Source organism: Oryzias melastigma, linkage group LG4 (assembly GCF_002922805.2).
Source record: "Oryzias melastigma strain HK-1 linkage group LG4, ASM292280v2, whole genome shotgun sequence".
In the NCBI taxonomy this organism is placed as follows: Eukaryota; Metazoa; Chordata; class Actinopteri; order Beloniformes; family Adrianichthyidae; genus Oryzias; species Oryzias melastigma.
This window is the reverse complement of record NC_050515.1, coordinates 29,556,296-29,574,857: the sequence shown is the minus strand read 5'-3', so window position 1 is coordinate 29,574,857 and position 18,562 is coordinate 29,556,296. Positions and strand designations below refer to the sequence as shown.

Sequence of the window (18,562 nt, the reverse complement as noted above, 5' to 3'; positions counted from 1 at the left end):
CAGAGTTACGACAACAGTCTGAGAACAGCCGGCGGGCCGTTGCTCAACCTTTCTGTGGTTCCGACGCAATTTCTCCTGTTGGGGTAAAAAAATGACAACAGCAGGAAATGATGAACCTTTTTTTTGAGGGTTTACTTTCTAAATAATTCCAGAATAACCAACACAAAAGCTGCTAATATTAACCCTTTAACACCCGAGGTGTCATCTGTGACGCTTAAACACAAAATCTTTAACCAACTGTAACTTTTCAACCATTAACACGATCATTCCAGCAGATTGTGAAGGAGAAAAGCGGCACTGCTTTTCTCCTTCACAATCTGCTGGAATGATCGTGTTAACAATTAAAAAATTACAGTAAATCAAAGAACAAACACTGGAGCTCTGGTGTTAAAGGGTTAATCTGTTTGCCTACAGTGAAAGTGTGGAGAAAAGATGACAACCATTCAGAATCTGCACAGAAATCAAAGCAAGCGGCAGATGTGTATTTAAAATACCGTCTTTATTTTGTGGATATGACAACAGGAAACAGTTTACAGCCATTTCAACATGCAGTGACCATAAAACACATGGCGAAGACGCAACAGGTGAGAGAACCGCCGGAGCAGCTGGAAGGCAGTGTGTTCACAGTGATCAATACACCAGCCGTCTTTCAACAGAACGAGCACGAAGACGGAGGAGCTTCAGGACAAGAGGCCCCAAAAAAGCTGGCTGATGCGTGCTGACACAGCAGATTAAAACTGGAGCTCTGGAGGAAAGCTCGGTACCATCGGACCTCACTTCAAGGTCTGTTCTGAGCTGCCACGCAGCCAGCACATTTCTGTGGTGGATCCCCTGTGTTTGTCCACATTAGCTCAAGTGGACCCTCAGTGGGTTAGCTCGCTATGCTAGCCAGCCTCCTGGTGGACAGCGGTGCTCACTACAGCGGAACTCGCTAGCTCGCCACAGCGGAGCACACTAGCTCGCCACAGCAGAGCACACTAGCTCGCCACAGCAGAGCACACTAGCTCGCCACAGCAGAGCACACTAGCTCGCCACAGCGGAGCTTGCTAGCTTGCTATAGCGGAGCTCGCTAGCTCGCCACATGGAACTCACTAGCTTAATACAATGGAGCTCGCTTGCCTGATACAACAGAGCTCGCTAGCTCACGACAGCGGAGCTTGCTAGCATGCTACATCGTCCACAGGCTGGCCAGTGTACCGAGCTAACCCACTGAGTTCCCAATTAAACCAATGTGGACAAACCCAATCAGGTCCACATTTTCTGCCCATTTGGCCTTGCTGGCTTGGTCTCATGCCAAACCGGTTCAGGTCCAGTTTGAAACCCGGATGTTCTGCTGGAAGCATCTGAAGCAAATCCACGCCGGACGTGTGAGACCGTGCTGGAGCTGGAGACAGCCCTGGGATTTCTTACTAAACATCTCTGTGGCCCAAAACCGTCTGCAGGCATCTGTCTGTGTTCCTCTGTGGGGGGGCGCTTTGGAGTCAGCTTCAACGAACAAGTCATTTTCATTCTCTAAAAAAGTCTGTTTGGCTATAAGAAGTCGGTGAGACCTGTACAAGATAAAACCATCAGGGTAAAGTGAGCTCCTGCCACACATAAGGCACAGTTTTACATGGAGTGTCCTCCAGCTGCCCGGTCTTCACACGTAGGCCCCCAGCGCCGCGTGGAACTCGGTCAGACACTGAACCAGCTGCTGAAACTTGGGCCTCTCTTCAGGGTCCAGAGCCCAGCAGCAAGCCATCACTGCAAACCTGCAACACACAGCAGAGCTCCGGTTATAAAGCTGCTCTGCACACCAAACGCCAGTGTGTCCACGCAGCTGCAGAGCTGCATGGACACGTGCAGCCATACGTGCATGAACCGGTGGGAAGAGGCGGCTGCAGAGCACACACTGTTCCAGCTGGGAGGCGGTGAGAGCCCGGCTCTCATCCGCCGCATGAACGTATGGAGGAAACGCTCTGTAAACAGAGCGCCGAGGGGAGAATGATGCCAGCAGACCAGAGTTCCCCTCGTTCTGCACAGTTGCAGGATGCTGATAAGCGAGAGCTGACCGGCGCTGGCAGCAGCAGAACCTTTCAGGACCACCGTGAAAAACAGAGGCAGCAGCACTTCTTTTGTTGGAAGTGTGCGGCGGCAGCTGAAGAAACACTCATCATGCTAAAGCAAACACCTGCAGGAAGAAATCTGAATCGCATCATTTCAATTTAGTGGCTTTTGTGACAGAATTTCAGGGGATTTATTTAGTTTGAACTCAAATAAAACGACAGTAAAATCAAATGAAAACAGAAGAGGCTGATTGGAGGCAGAGAATCCAGATTTCTGAGTTTGAACTCATTCTGAACACTCACAGCTGCCTGCATTTCAGACATGTCAGCTGCAGCCAATGACGAGGCTGCTGCTCTTCAGTGGTAAACTCATTCTTCATTCTCATCGCATTACGTTTAGGACTGTTGAAGAACACCAGAAAAAGTTTCTGAAATGTCGTTTTATCTGATATCAGGACTAAACATGAAGACATCGACACTAAATGACGGTTTCATCAGCCTCTGTCCTCCAAACACTTCCTATAGGAACAGAGGATCAGCTGCTGCTCTTTTATCAGGCATCACACAGCTTATGCAGGGTCAGAAATGTTCTGCCTTGTTTCTAACTTCCTTAAAATCTCATTTGTATCATTGTTGTTATGTTTTCAGACAGGAACGGATGAAAATCCTTAAGAAGCTGAAAAAGATCCTCAGCTTTTCGGCTGTGAGGCTGCAGGAAGAAGCTTGGGGGTCACAGGAACAGTGAAGCAGACTGCTGCTGTTGGGGGGGCTCAAAGAAAACAACGATCAACTGAATGTCACTTGAATGAATGAAGGAACAAAGGAATATTTTTGTCAAAGTTGTTACTAGAGTGTTTTAGGAAATTGGAAACAGAAAATAGCTGCGTTTCCATTAACTCTGAAATTGTGCATATTGGATTTTTTGATAATAATTTGCTTAATGGAAACACCACGATTTAAAAAAACTCACATGTATGGAAAAAAAAAGTCGTTGCGCTTGGATGAGGAGGTTTTTGGGGCATTTCGAAATGGACATTTTTCTCAAAACTGCAATGGAAACACTTTTAGAAGTGAAATCACTTCTCTGTATGAAGTGTCCTGAGCGCCGCACAGCGAGGCCCACGAGAGGTCCCAGGGCGTCACACATCATAATAAGTTGCGTATCATACGGAATCGCTGGATCCACAGCTCCTCTGTAAAAACACCAACCAAGATTTCCTCATCGCGTCATCCGTGGACGCATTTTTGCAGTCTGAGAAGACGCAGACGTCTCCTTTGACCGATGAGGATGAGTGCCAGGACAGAAACCTGAACGGATCTTGTTGTGTTTTCAAAAAGAAGAAAGGTCCAGCGGCACACTTACTAGAATGTTTTTTATTTGTAATACATCTGAACATGATTCTCATCTGTGACCGTCAATGTGACGTCACTCAAATGCTCCTTTTAGTGAATCAAACTAAAACAATACTTGATCTCACTCATCGCCGTGTGTGTAACCCTTCCACTCTCCTTAGCTTGTTTACATCATAAGTGGGGTCATCTGGACCCCTCAAGACAGTGCGCTGAACTTTTTTCTATCTTTGATTTTTGAGTTTCACTAATGTCCATGGCAGACATAAAATCCTGTCCACCTTCGTCCACATTTGTCATGGAAGGAATCAGACATCAATATGTGGTTGGGGTCATCTAGACCCCAAAGAGAGCAGAAGGGTTAATGACTTATCCTGTGACATGGTTTGTGTTTATTTGCATAATTATGATTTAATATAAACAGTGCAATTGTGTTTTTTTGACATTTCTTGAATTTCGGTAAAGTTTTGTGTAAATGTCTGATGGAAGAGCAGCTGGTGTTATTTGGATTGAGTAGTAAATGTGCTTTTAGCAGCTCTCTCCTGAAAGCTGAGGCCTTGTTCCACAATCTTCTGCAGTAACATGAGTTCAGGACAGGGGGGTGTTATGTATATTTGAGTGCTACCGTTAGCTGACCAGCAACTACTGGTGACGTCTGAATTCGGAGACCCTACTTTTCCATAACTCTCCGTTTGGAGGACTAAATGTAGGGAGAAGGGAAGGATTCGGATTAGGACCAAGTGTTTCCTGTATTAGGATAGAGCTGTGAAAGAAAAAGCCTGGAGCAACATTCACCAGGCTGACACGCTTTCGTCCGGAGTGAACCTACCAGCACCACCCCCGGGTGTCCATTGCTTTAGACATGAAAGGCAGAGAAATGAACTCACAGCTCATCCGGACAGTTGATGGGTTGAGCTATCCTGTAGCCGTCCTTCAGGTAGGCAGACATCTCAAAAGGATCGATGTCCACGTAGGGGGTCTGGCCCAGAGTCATGAGTTCCCACAGCGTCACTCCAAAAGCCCACTGTGAACACACAGCACGTGGTTACCCGTGAGCTGATTGTTTACCTGTTCTTCACGCTTTCTGTACACTGTCAACACACACTTATGCTTCCAATCAGAACGGATAAACACCGTCTCTATTTGTGTCAGGAGAGAGGGAAACCAGGCTGCCACCGAGGATTCAAACACAAAACCTTCACGCTGAACAATGCAAGGAAATTATGTAAAAATGGATCTGGAACACATATCAGTGGCACCAGCTTTTGTCAAGAGACTGAAGGTACAAACAGAGGCGCGGCTGCGGGTTCAAGCTCCCATGCCAGCCCAGGCCGTCTGCGAGTGTTGATGCTTCGCCTGACCTCTGCGGACTCCACAGGCATTTCCTGCTCAGGTGTGGAAGCACTTCCTCCCTCCCACATTCAGAACGCAGCCTCCTATGAACACGCATAGTCTTCCTGTAAAGGCCTATACCATGCAAAACTGACTCTTTGAGCTTTTAGGTGTTTTATTTTGTTCATTCCTCACTAAAAACAACCCTGAAGTGGAATTTTCATCCATTCATGGATCTCTGAGTATTCCTCTATAAACCTGTTCTCTGAGCACAAGCCCGATGTATGAATGTCCAAGTGATGGTCAGAGGTGTACTGGTAGCCACGCCTCTGTCAGACTGCCCCAGAGCAGCTGTGGCTACACCAGTAGTTTACCATCACCAAGTATGAATGAAGGGTGAATGAATGATGGATCTACAGCAGAGTTCTCAAACTGAATTTCCGTTGGGTCCACTGAAGGCCGAGTCTGGCTGAGGCTGGGCTATACGGGGTTCCATTCATTTCATTCATCTTCTTGTCGCAGGGGTGCCGGAGCCTATCCCGGCTACTGATGGGTGAAGGCGGGGTACACCCTGGACAGGTCGCCAGTTGTCACAGGGCCTCAATCACACACTCAGTCACCCTCACATTCACACCTAGGGGCAATTTAGAGTCACCTATTAACCTATGAAGCATGTTTTTGGACGGTGGGAGGAAGCCGGAGTCCCCGGTGAAAACCCACGCATGCACGGGGAGAACATGCAAACTCCACACAGAAAGGTCCCAGCCGGGAGTCGAACCGGGGCCTTCTCACTGTGAGGCAAGAGCGCTAACCACTGCACCACCGTGCAGCCCTGTACGGGGTTCCATTTGTGCCAAAAATATGTTTCTGTGTCCACTGTCTATATCTTTGGTCCATTGTCTATGTGTACTGAACAAGTTTATTGAACATTTGTTCATGTCTTTGTACTACTGGAGCTAACGACGCTAGCAACTGTCAGTGAGACCAAAACTTTATCTTGAGTGAAAATTAAGTTCCTTTATTTTAGATGCCGACGTCATTTAATTTATGAGGTTGATGGTAGAAGTTACTCTCACAGTCAGCTGATCCTTTTCTCACTTGATTGAGTTGAACGGAACGAGAACATATTAAGATACTCTCACTACCGACTAGACGGGAGGCATTCAACAAGCTTGTTTCCTCTCATTGTCTCAAATTTGGACTTGAACGTTTACAGCCTGGACCAGGGGTCTGCAACCTTAAACACTTTAAGAGCCATTTGAGTCCATTTCTCACTGACCACAACCCGGCAGGAACCACACATCCTCCAGAAAATAAGACTTTGTATTTACATTATTGTTAGTTTGATGATAAATATAAATAAACTATTATTTTTTTTACATTAATAAAACAAACTTTGAGGGAAAATATCTTTTTCTGAAACATGAAACAGTTAATAATTTTTAACAGAGGTTCACAAGACTTCCTTTCAAAATAAAAGACTTCCTGTGTCACATAGGATCATATCAATCGAACAAATCTAATGGTAGGTAGAGTAATGTCAGCAACGAAAAAAAATATAAATACAAAATTTAAATCTTTGCGGTGCTTATTAGCCAGAAAATTTAAAAATCTAACGTTGCAATATTAAAACTGTCAAACTAACTGTATTTTTATTAACCATGAGGCCGATTTAAGACACTAGAATTTGTCAAAATGTTTAGTTCTCGATTATTGAACCACTATAGCATGTTTTTAATCCACATTGTATTAGGAAAATACATTGTAAGATACACGTATTTTTTATTAATCAGGATGCGTTTCAAGTAGAGGTGTGCCAAAATATTTATATTGCGATAATTGGTCCTGCAATTGACTCTTAATGGGTTCTCACCAAGTATTGATGTTTTATTTTTGTTTGAAGAGGCTGTAAAACGTTATATTCATCATCCTTTGGTGAGACATTCCTTTGGAGGTAGATGGTGGCGGCCGTTGTACCATTGTGTCTGACAGCTACTTGAATTATTTCATTTTTGTTCTGTTGTTTACAACAATTTAGCACTAAGTATTAGCACTGCTGTTCATGTTTACTATTGTTAACACTGAATTTTACAGATAATTCCAATTCTTTTGGTGTCAATGCTTGTCAAAGACAGTATTACTGATTTGCACTTAAGTGTTTATTATTTGTTGAACAAAATAAAACAAGTTTTTTATTATGATGGGACATATCTTCCCAAAAATATGAGTTCTTCTATACAATGCGAGTTATAAAAGATTATTTTCACCAAAGATCGCAGTATCATTGATTTTGTGATTCATGTATCGCATTGTAACGTGAGGTACCTAGTGATTCCCAGCCCTAAATTCCAAACATAATTTCTTTAAAGGAATGAGAACATTAATTACCGTAGTGCTTCTTAAGTGAGACCTTCACTATTTATTTTCTTGAGCCCAGGAGAGAACTTTTTGGATTTTCCAGTCAAAACTAGCAATCCTAAGGTTTTCTTGCTATATCCAAGGACATGCTAGCTTGTAAAAACTCAGAGCTGAGAAGCTCTTTAACCCTTTTAACGCATGATCTTTAACAAATTGTACCTTTTCAATCGTTAACAGGATAATTCGAGTCGCTTTTCACCTTCACAATCTACTGGAATTATCCTGTTAATGGTTGAAAGGTTACAGTAAATCCAAGAATACAAACACTGAAGACTTCTCAAGAACGAACATGAATGTGGTGAGAGGACTTCCAGTGCCACCAATCCCAGCAGGATGCCAACACGCTGACAGAGTGCTCTAACAGACACAAGTAGAAATACGGCAAATGACTATTTATTTGCAGAGCGGTGATGCACAGCCACATGTCAGGATTTCAACGGGCGTTTGACAACCATGGCTACCACGAAGCAGCATGACCATAAGAGGAATGTTGGCAGCGGGTGGAGGGCATGTCTGGCTGCTGTCAGAGCCTCCAAGGGGCTGCTAGGTTTCCCAAAAGCCACTGCCTTCTCCGCTCTGCTGTGTTTGGACAGGAAGGAAGGGAGAAGCGGGGGCACATGTAGCATCCCTTTTAACACCTTTGACCAAGAATTCCAGGCAGGCTGTGGTCATGCCGGACCATAGTCTTGACAGTACACCCTACTGTAAGACAGGAACAGCTGTTTCTGCTGCCATAAATCTTACCACATCACTGGCACTGGAGAAATCATTGTTGAGCAAGCTTTCCAGAGCCATCCAACGGACAGGTCGGTTCTCATTATCCCCCAGACAGTGGTAATCCATAGGAAATAGATCTCGGGCGAGGGCGTTATCTGTGATCTTCACCTGCATGCTGTCGTCGATGCTGTCAGAGGGAGAGAAAAGGTGTGTTCATTAGCTCCTAATCAAGGATCAAACAAAAATCACCTGAAAGCTGCGAGGAAGAAGCCAAGACGCTTCAGGGATACTCACACGCAGTTCCTGGCAGCCAGGTCTTTGTGTATGACCTCCCTGCGCGCAAGGTAGCTCATTCCACACGCAATCTGGATGGCCATGTAGACCAAGTCCTGTTGAGAGATCGCCTGAAAGGAAATGAGAGACAGAGTGGCAATGAGCACTTCAGAGAAAGACAGGAAGAACTGAACAAGAAGAGGGAGTGGGAGATGTCAACCAACTTCCTGGTTCCCTTCAAACTGAGCCAAAGACAGCTGTGACATATGAGAGTTTTTATGAGAGAAAATCTATCAAATCCTTCATGTGAGTGATGGCGGAATTAAAAACATGTTTTGTTAGATCTCTGTGGAATGTCAGCTGTTTAATCCTAAGTCACATGTCTCAAAGTCGAGGCCCGGGGGCTGAATCCGGCCCTCCAGATCATTTTATTTTATTGTTATTAATGACCCGATGTTATCTTGTGCTTATTTCTAACTTAAATAATTTTGACAAAATATATTTTTATAGAGAATAAAATATTGAAAGTTATTTAAGGTTTAGGTTGATTTATTCAGGAATAATATTCCTGCTTTTTTATTATTCATAATTATGTTAAAAAGTTAGTTTTAAAAATTGTCATTATGCTAGTTTTTTGGACCATTCTGACATTTACTAAGATTTTTTAGTCTATTTTGGATATTAGCTAATATTTCAGCTACATGCTAGCTGTTTTGGCTAACCTCAGGTTTTTTTAGGCTAATTTGGCATTTAACTAATTTTAGCTTGCCATCAGCTTCAGCATTTTCAGCTATCAGCACTAGCATCTTAAGCGGCCAAATTCAGCTTACAGCATTCACACTAGAATTATCACAGGTAATGCTGTATATCTAGTTCAGAATTATGGTAAAAGTTAGTTTTAAAGTTTTAAAAATGTAGTTTTAGAGTGTTCAATAAATGTTTATTCCGCAACCTAAGGTGGGTTTTTAATTTTCTCCCGTTATGAAGTTTTTAACCAAAATCCCACAACCTAAATGTCTTAAAAAGACATTTTTCATGTTGATCTGAAGGCCCTGTTTCCAATATCTCCTTTGGGGTATGTGTGTGGTGTTTTGCTGACCTGCTCCTTCATGGACACACACACACAGCCCCCTCCCGGTCTGATTAAGGTAGCTCTGTGTCTGGCTACCTTAAATCATCACCACTGCTACAGCAGTTTCCTTCTGATCCGGATGTCAGCTGGACGAGGAAGTGAAGATCTTCATGGACAGAACTTCCTCCAAAATCCTGATTCTTTCTCCTTCCAGTTCACCAAAGACTCTTTTAGCTAATTCTCCAATGTTTATTGACTGTGATCAATACATTCAATCATTGGTTTCTCAGAGTTCTTGATAAAATAATCAAAGCTAACATCAAAATGCTCTTTCATTGATTTACAATCCTTTCCAACTGCGGTCAAATGAGCCGCCGTTCACATTTCCGTGGTCACATCAAGAAGCTCCGTGGAGTCTGGTGGAGATTTTCCAGCGTTCTCAGTCCTGCTACCGTAAGTATTGGATGAAACTCACACCAAAAATCCAGTGATGCTGATTTGACCACAGAAATGTGAACGGCGGCTCATTTGACTGCAGTCAATGTGAAGATACCATCTTCTCTTCTCCAGAACCTGAACTAGACACTAGGAACAGATGAGGGTTTAGTGCATGTGCAGCAGAGCTGTTGATGGAAAGAAGATCATTCATTCAAACAGAGTCTGTCCAAGACAGTTTGGTTGATTTAAAAGGAGAAATACTCAGAAATGAAAAACTAAATGATTTCTTATTACATTTGTTCACTTTCAGAAGGAAAATGACACACAGACATGATAAAAACTCTAAAAACAGGATTTTCATCAGAGGGAGACTTCAACTAAACCCTTCAGGATTTCAGCAGCAGAGTTTTGTGCAGCAGCATACAGAGCAGACAGTTGGAGAAACACAGATGTGGGAGGAGCTTGGCGAGGCCGAGGAGGAGAGAAGGTCAGCCTCAACAAAATGATGGCTAACCATTCAGCGCCTATAGACGGAGAAGCAGTTCTCTGCTAACACTGTCTACAGCAGGGGTGTCAGACTCAATGGCACAGAACGACAAAATCCAGAACACACTCAAATTCAATATGTGACAACTTGGTAAAGAGAATGTGTTGCAACATGTTACCAGCACAAGATAACATAGGTTGTTAATAACAAAAATATAATATGATCTGGTGGGCCAGGTATATTCACCCAGCGGGTCGGATCTGGCCCCTGGGCCTCGACTTTGACACACATGCTCTACAGTGTTGGTGGTAAACTGTTGACCTCTCCTCAGGACTTTGTTGAAAGGTGTAAGGAACATTTAGTGCATCTCTAGAATCCTGCCGATAAACTGCTGAGGAAGCAGATGCAGCAGAAGGCCTTCTGGTGGTGGAACACCAGATTGGCTGTACGCCGTAGGCAGAGAGCTGGAAGGTTCACTGAAGTCCTCATTCAAACCCTCGTGGGCTTCGTGGATTTAAGAGCTTTACATCTTCTGTGGGAGGAGCTCTTGGAATATGGAGTCCAGGACCCCCTACTAAGGGTGGTCCGGTCTGTACAACCAGAGCACGAGCTTGTTTTAGTAAGTCGGACCTGCTCCCAGTTCACTCTAATAAAGCAGCCCTCTGTTGCTGGTCCAGTTCATAGTCTTTATGGGGACCACAGGACTATATTGCTGTTCTTTGCAGATGATGTTGTGCTGCTTACGTTATGTTACTGGGGTGGTGTTGATGTCAAGAGTGAAGCAGCTGAATGCCATATAATACCTCCAAGTTGGAAACTGTGGTTCTCTGCTGACACACAGAGAACCTTGATCTTGTTGATGAGTCAGAGAAAGGTAGAATGTGAGATCGACAGGCAGCTATCCACCTATCCACCTCCCCTGACAGAAGTGGAGGTAGTTTCCATGGAGAGGGTTTTGCTCAGACTGCTCAGCTCTGGATGAGCAGAAGATGAATGGAGTTCAGATCTGATCATGGTCAAACTCTTTTAGATGACCAAAAAACAACAAGGTAAACAGCAGCTCAGGGTAAAAACAGTCCAAAGACAGCCAAATAGAGCAACATAAATACATGAAGGATGGAATGTAATGCAGAGCTCGGATCTGATCAGGGGCAGTTGTTTAGCCCTGGGAGGCACAGAGACAATAGTTCGACCAGCAGGTGTGTTTGAGAAATGACCCCCCCACTGTTTACAAAGTGAGGCTGCTCCCACAATGCTTCTAAACATCCTGCATAGCTGAGAACACTGCCCTCACAGAGAGCACATCCAGGGGAGTGGCTCCACAGAATCACTTTGATTTCTCTCAGAGCAATTTCTGATGGATTCAAATCTCATGATATCAAGTGAAAACAAGTCTATTCAACCAGAGCACAAACACATGAGCAATCGAAGCCAACCACTCAAGTGGAGCCGAGGTGGGCTGTAACTCATCAGATGACACTGTCAGGGATGTAACTATTCATTTTAGCAACAACTCAATCAGATTAGTGGTTGATGATCTGATTTTACTGACCTAAAATCATTCTTAATCACAAACTTTTCACAAGTGTGACTCAGAGATAAATACCTTCTACTGAACAGTGCAGGTGAAGTTGTCCTGATTCTTGGATTTCGTCTAGATAATCAATTAAATATGTGTACAAACAAGTAGGCAAGAATGCATGTAAATTCCATTCATATGTTAGTTTGATAAAGTTGTTTTTCCACATTAGATTAATAATTATTAAACATTCTAGCACACTGTATGGTCACATGACTTTGATCAATTCAAAGACTGGAATGATGGTAGATCAGTTCCTGCTGCATCACATGGGTGTTGTCTGCTGTGATGGTCATGTTTATGTTATAGTAAAATGAACCTACCATGTCTCAGTCCAAATGGTATTTACAATATTGACTATAATGGATTTATTTCATTTTGAAACAGTTCTGTAATAGTCTAGTTCAGGGGTCTGCAACCTGCAGCTCTGGGGTCACATGGGACTCCTTCGTCCCTCCACTGGCTTGTTGGTTTTGAAGATAAAAAGCTAATATTTTCAATAAATAATGGGTTTGGAGGTAGTCAATTAAGTTATGTCAAAAAATATTAACATGTCAGATAAATAAGAAGAATGATGATAAGAGTGGATTATTAGAACAAGCTTAGATTACATGTAGAAAAAAACATGGATTCTACACAAATGTTGCTTATATATGGTAAAAGGAGAAAAGGGACTAAGATGTAATCAAGTTATAAAGATGGAAAACACCATGTTTCATTTGCTTGTCTTGCATTTTAGATTGGAGTAAATCTGCTGCAGGCTGGATTTTACTCTGAAAGGAATCTCAACCCATTCTCACTCTCAACTCGTCATGTATGGACGACTGGTTCTGGCCCCCTCCATGTCACTTCTGGATGTTTTGGGACGTTTTCGTCTTTTCATGTTCTGGCTCTTTCCATTAAATCACCAAACCTCTGGGCCACAAACCAGTACCGGTCTGAAGGCCGTTTGGCACCGGGCCTCAGATGCTAACCTGGGGTCCCCAACCCATGGGACACAGACCGGTACTGGTTCCCTAACCCGGTACTTGTTCAGTGTTCGTTACTGCGTCCAGTATTACGTCTCAAGGCGTGGGGACCTGCGATTTACTAGGACATCAAAAAACGATGTTGGGGACACCCAAAACCACCAAAAGTGATGCGGAGGGGGCCCAAACCAGACGTCCATGTATGATAAGCTGGGAGTGAGGATGTGTTGATATGTTAGGGGTCTGCAATCTGCGGTTCCAAAACCTTGTGTCTCTTTTACTCCTCCATTGTTGTTCTTTGACTGAAGAATAATTAAATGTTTTTACTTTTAAAAAGTTACTTTACAGTGAAAAGTAAACAGTAAAGTGAAAAAAAAAAATCAACTCATTACAGACACTTGAAGGACAGTACATATCAGAAAAATGTTGATAGATTTTGGGGCGCCATGTACCACAAAAAAAACCTTTGGTGCATTAAGATGATCCCATGTGATGCAGGGCGTCTTATTTTGAAAGGAAGTCACATGAACCTCTCAAAAGTTATGAACTATTTCATATTTCTTTAAGTTTTATTTTGCAAAAGAAAAAACAATAGTTAATCTATATGTATCACAATAATAGCACAAACAAATCTAAATCAGAATCTTATTTTTCTAAAGGGTGACTGAAGACTTTGTGACTCCTTTTGGGTTTTGGTTGGTGAGGAATCGACCTGAATGGATCTTTAAGTGTTGAAGGTTGCAGACCCCTGATCTAGATCACAGGATTAATAACTTGCCTCAAACAGATCAATCTGGTTGGATTGCTGGATTAGAAATCAATTCATCAATAATTGTTACACCGTTACTGTCAGGTCAGCGGTTCAGTCTCCTCCTCCACTCTGAAGGAGGTTGTTTTCATTTTAATCACAGTTTGAGTCTCTAAGAACCGCCAAAGGTGCATCATGACACAGGTATGAAGAAACTTTACAAATCCTTCCTAATGAAAGCAGCTGGATGACAAGTTGGGTCTTGTGATTGTGAAATATTTTCTGTAGCTTTGTTCTGCAGCTGGTTGATTGGTTGGTTGGATCTGTGCTGGTTTAAGGACACCGTGGAGATAACCGGAGCAAAAGCCTGGAGGTGTTTACACAGAGAGCAGAAGCACGGGTCATGAGCACCAGTCAGCTTTGGGACTGGATCTGCAGACAAACAGATGTTTTCTGATCCAGACTCATTCCACAGACAGATACAGCAATGTCTGTGCAGCACAGAGGCTACAGATGAGAATGGAGTTCAAACATGTTGTAATAGACGGCTAACGGAGAGGAAGAACTGAGCAGCACAAAAAATGTCCCAATCCGTGTGTGGCTTGAGTTTCTGAGAAGCATCAATACTTCTGCACGCAGCAGAATGCAGAGGCTTGCAGTTTCAGAGCAGTGGTCATAGCAAAGATGCTGAAACTCTTCTCTTTGGTAGACAATTTACTGTTAAGTCAGACATTGTGTAGTGCATTCCCACAGTGCTTATTCTGCTGGGTTTTTTTTCTTTTCCCTTCTTGACTTGAAAATTACAAATTCTTGGAAACAAAATCCTCAACCTGTGGACAGCCTTCCCAGAAGAGTTGAAGCTGGAATAGCTGCAAAAAGTGGACCAGCATCAGGTTGAACTCCATGGGTTAGGAATGGGATGGACTTCAGTTCATATGCGAGCAAGGCAGGTGAGACAATACTAAATGGTAATATACTGTACGACAACATCCACCACACACAACCAATCACCAACATCCCCGACCCTCTTCTGAATCACGTGACCAAAACATTTCACATCTAGCTAGGTCGACAGGAAAACTTGCAAAGCACACTAAAATGGAACAAGTGTTGATGTTCCTGTTACTAGCAAACTTTGGAGTTCCTAATAAAGTGGCTTGGACTGACCACAAACCTAAAAAAAACCTCCTCAGGCACATTAAAAATGTTCCGTGGCTAATGTTTTTAAATAGTCAAATGAAGCTGAAACAGAAAGAGTAATCAGATGAGGGCTGGGCGATAAGGCCAAAAAATAAAATCCCAGATTTTTTTCCATTCCAAATCTGATTTTAATCGATTTTTTTCTCCCTGCGTTTACTTATCTAACAGAAACTAAAAATGATGGAATATATTTCACAAAAACTCACTTATTTTAACAATTTCTTTGGAAACAAAGTGTTACTAAATACAGTCTGTAAAAATGTTTGTAGAACAATGCAGCAGGTGTTTTGTGAGCTACCGCCAGACGCACTCAGCAGAGAAATGTTATGTAGCAACAGCCTTCAAACTGATGTTGCTGTGTGTGGTTTGATGCTCTAAGTTTGAAGTCACAACCACAGTGACCAAAGTCTAGTTTTTGACTCAACAGACAAATTTGGCCGATAAAAAAAAAGAAATGAAAAAAGAAAAAATAAATTTACCCACCAAATCATTACATAATTTTACAGAGAAAACCCTTTTTTTCTTTTTGGTTTTAGTTACTGGCACCAATTTACGTACGACCAGCACAAAAACTAATGGAAATTCATGGTGGCCACACGTGATACGTGCAGCCACGATGCATCATTGCTGTGTTGCCCGCTCGTATTTTAACTGCATCCTAGGTTGGATTGATTTTGTTGTTGGTCGCATGTATTTAAAGCTAAAGTCTCATTAGCTGTCACACTCGTAGCTGTGGGTTCTCTGCATTTGATCCATCCCCTGGAGGAGTGTTGAGCTGCAGAAACAGCCACGTTCAGGAACCATGTGGTGGTTTAGCGCTAACCCTTCCCATAATCCTCCCCTTAACTGCTCCTCTGATCTGTGCGGCCAAGGAAAAAGCTCAGCACTGTATTTTGAAAATTACATGCGAATAGACACCAAAACTAAACGCTAACAGAGGCGATTTTAGCAGAAGTTGTGCGTTCTCGCGGCCTGTCCACCACTGATTTGTTACGAAACCATTTTTCCCCCTCTGTCACTCTCTCTGCCTCAGAGAGCAAACTCCTCTTTGCTAGCTGCCACTTTGCGAGAGACAGGCGGGCTAACCTTTCTGAGAACAACGGAAACCAAAGGGAAGCAGAGAGTTGGGAAATAAAATCTCAATTTTCCCAAAAAGAAATCATCCAGACCAACAAATTCAAATGAATCAGTTTATCGCCCAGCTCCAAATCAAATCAATCAACCTTTAGATTTGCTGTGAGGTAGAACAGAGGTGTAGTCTCCTCTGTAGCTTCATTCGTGGTGGTTTCAGCAGAAATAATACACACCAACCCCAGCCGCTATTGTCGTTAATGACGTGTCTGTGTTAATGGAGTTAGTAGTAGTAGTAGTGTCAGCAGGGGGCGCTGTATCCTCTGAACTTTGGGGGGAAAACTGCCGTCAAAAAAATCTGATGAAGAAAACATTTGTAGTCTGTAGTTGTCTGCAGAATCGTGCAGTTCTGATCCTTAATGTGTCTTTTCCTTTTTTTCCATTTTTTAAACATGAAAGTGAATGTTTTCATTATGATAAACATTTTCAGTGTTATAAACATTCTAATTGTTCTGTTGTTAACACCCAAAGACATATTCTGACCGTTAAATATGTTTTGCGGTGTTAGATAGAGTCCTGCTTACAGATCGGGGAGTGACAGTGCACCGCTCCCTCTGCTTCCATGTAAAATGCATGTTTTGTGTCATAAAGGATGCCATGTTTTAAACTTCCAAAATAAACTTTTGTGGTCCATGAGGAAAATGGACGCCAGTGTAAATCTGTGCACGTCACCTTGAACAGAAAATAACATTTTATAAACTTATTCTGAAAGTACATAGGAAGATTTTATTTTGAAAGTGAGACCTGTTGGTTCTCCAGCTTTTTGTCAGGACACAGACCGGTCGATGGACTGGGAATAAAGCTTGCAATGCAGTATGGAGGACGGATGGGATGTAAACATTCCGATTGGTTAATGAACGTTCTATTTTTTGTGCCAACGCAACAGAGATGGACTGCAGACAGAGCAGTGGTGGTAAGCTTTAGCAGGTGGATCCTGAGTTAGACCCTCACCTGAGGGTTGTTGGCCTCGGCCAGCTTGCACTGCCGCAGGAAGAGCTTGAGATTTCCCCACGGCATGAAAGGCAGCAGCACCATGGGCTTCTCCCCGTCCTCGATGCACACGTGGCTGATGGGCAGCAGGTTCCTGAAGGCAGGAGGAAGAACCAGGTCAAAGGTCACATTATCTGTGCGTCCACATGGCTTTATGCTAGCTGTGCAATTCAAGGACGTTTGCAGCCCACCAAGTGAGGAAATCAAGTCCCTGAAACGGGAAGCTAATTTGATCATTGGAGCAGAGACGCCGTTTGACAGCAGTCATGATGACATCACGTTAGCTCGCCCTCTAAAGGCTGGACTGTTGGAAAAGTAAAGATCAATGAAAGATAAAATGAGGCCACACAGACCTAATTCCATGTGCAATGCTAGCATACAGCCATTCAGTGGTGTGTTCATCCATATTTTGGGGGGGGGGGTTGCAGCGGGGTCTCTTAAGGTGAATTACAAATCCCTAATGCAGTTTTGATAGAAAGGGCTCATTCTTGCTATGCTGACTGCAGTTCAAACCCTTCATGTTTCAGAGCCCAGAGAAAATATGACACTCTTATTTTTGCTCCATCGTTGTTGTTCAACCTGCTTATCCTCACAGACCTGATTTTGGACTGTTTTGCAACTGTTTTGTTCTCTAGTGTTTAGAAAAGAAACATTGAAAATGGGAGTGGTTAAAGCAAAGGGCAGAGTGCAGCATGGGATCTGGCCTCCTTCATCTCATTAAAAATCCTAACGACTTTTCTTCTTTCTCCCCTCTTCAACCATGCACACCACAAAACACCTAGCCTGTTTGTTCTGCACATCTGTACGTACCTGTGATGAAGTCCCCTCAGTTTGCAGCTTTCAGTCAGCATCATGGTCACCTGCACCTCCGAGGCGTGATCTAGAGGTTTGATCAGAGAGAATGTCTGAAGATGCTCAGTCATCAGTTATCACAGGACTCTGCTCTTTAGGAAGCTGAACCTTGAAAGTACGGACACACAATAAAAGAGTAATACAGCCTGGTATCCTATCAAACAGAGATTTTCAATGAAAACTACAAAAGTTGCATTACCTGCAATAATGCTAGTGAATACTTTTTACTGAAAGTAGGTACTGAAGATGTTGAAGTTTTTTGATGAAAAATGGTGATGCTATTTACTTTAATTACTGGAGGGATTTGCTGAAAACACAAAAGCTATTTGCAAAATGTTAAATTTGCTAAAAGACTGGAGATTATACTAAGGAACAATGAAAGAGTGCTGAAGTTGACCTAAATTTCTGAAAAATTTGTAGTAAAATTGCTTAAAAATCCTTAATACATGCCAACTTTGCAAACATATTTAATGTGTTGCTTAAATATGAGCTAAACTCCAAATTAGCCCCAAAAAATCTTAGTAAACTAAATTAGTAAAATGTTAGAATGTTGCTAAAATAGAAGCTAAACTCCAAATTTTTTAAACGACTATAAAAGATGAAAACATAGCCCAGGAACATATACTGCTCACAAAAATTAAAGAAGCACTTTAAAGAAACACACTAGATACATCAGATCTCAAAATTAAGTTGGATATCTATACAAATAACGACAGGGCAGTGTCTTAGGAACAAAAGGATGCCAAGTCTTTTAATGAAATAAAGGTTTTCAGCCTACAGAGGCTCAATTGTGTAGACAACATAAAATGAAGATGTGGTAGGCTAGTCCATTTTTTCCAGAACTTAATTTCTGCAACTCAAAATGCTTTTCAGTTTCTTGTGTGGCCCCCACCAGCTTGTATGCATGCTTGACAACGTGGCGGCATGCTCCTAATGAGACGACGGATGGTGTCTTGTGGCAT

At 42.7% G+C, this 18,562-nt stretch overlaps 1 protein-coding gene across 1 annotated transcript in view; it reads right to left on the bottom strand.

The window, feature by feature from the left end:
* Positions 1-480: 480 nt before the first annotated feature.
* Positions 481-18,562, bottom strand: part of ryk (receptor like tyrosine kinase) — a 63,580-nt gene continuing 45,498 nt past the window's right edge. The window contains exons 11-16 of the mRNA XM_024259085.2: positions 17,559-17,628; positions 16,710-16,842; positions 8,157-8,266; positions 7,890-8,049; positions 4,283-4,419; positions 481-1,751 (exon numbers count right to left, since the gene is read on the bottom strand). Of these exons, the coding sequence (XP_024114853.1) occupies positions 1,640-1,751; positions 4,283-4,419; positions 7,890-8,049; positions 8,157-8,266; positions 16,710-16,842; positions 17,559-17,628 (722 nt within the window). The 3' untranslated portion in view covers positions 481-1,639. The remainder of the gene's footprint in view (positions 1,752-4,282; positions 4,420-7,889; positions 8,050-8,156; positions 8,267-16,709; positions 16,843-17,558; positions 17,629-18,562) is intronic.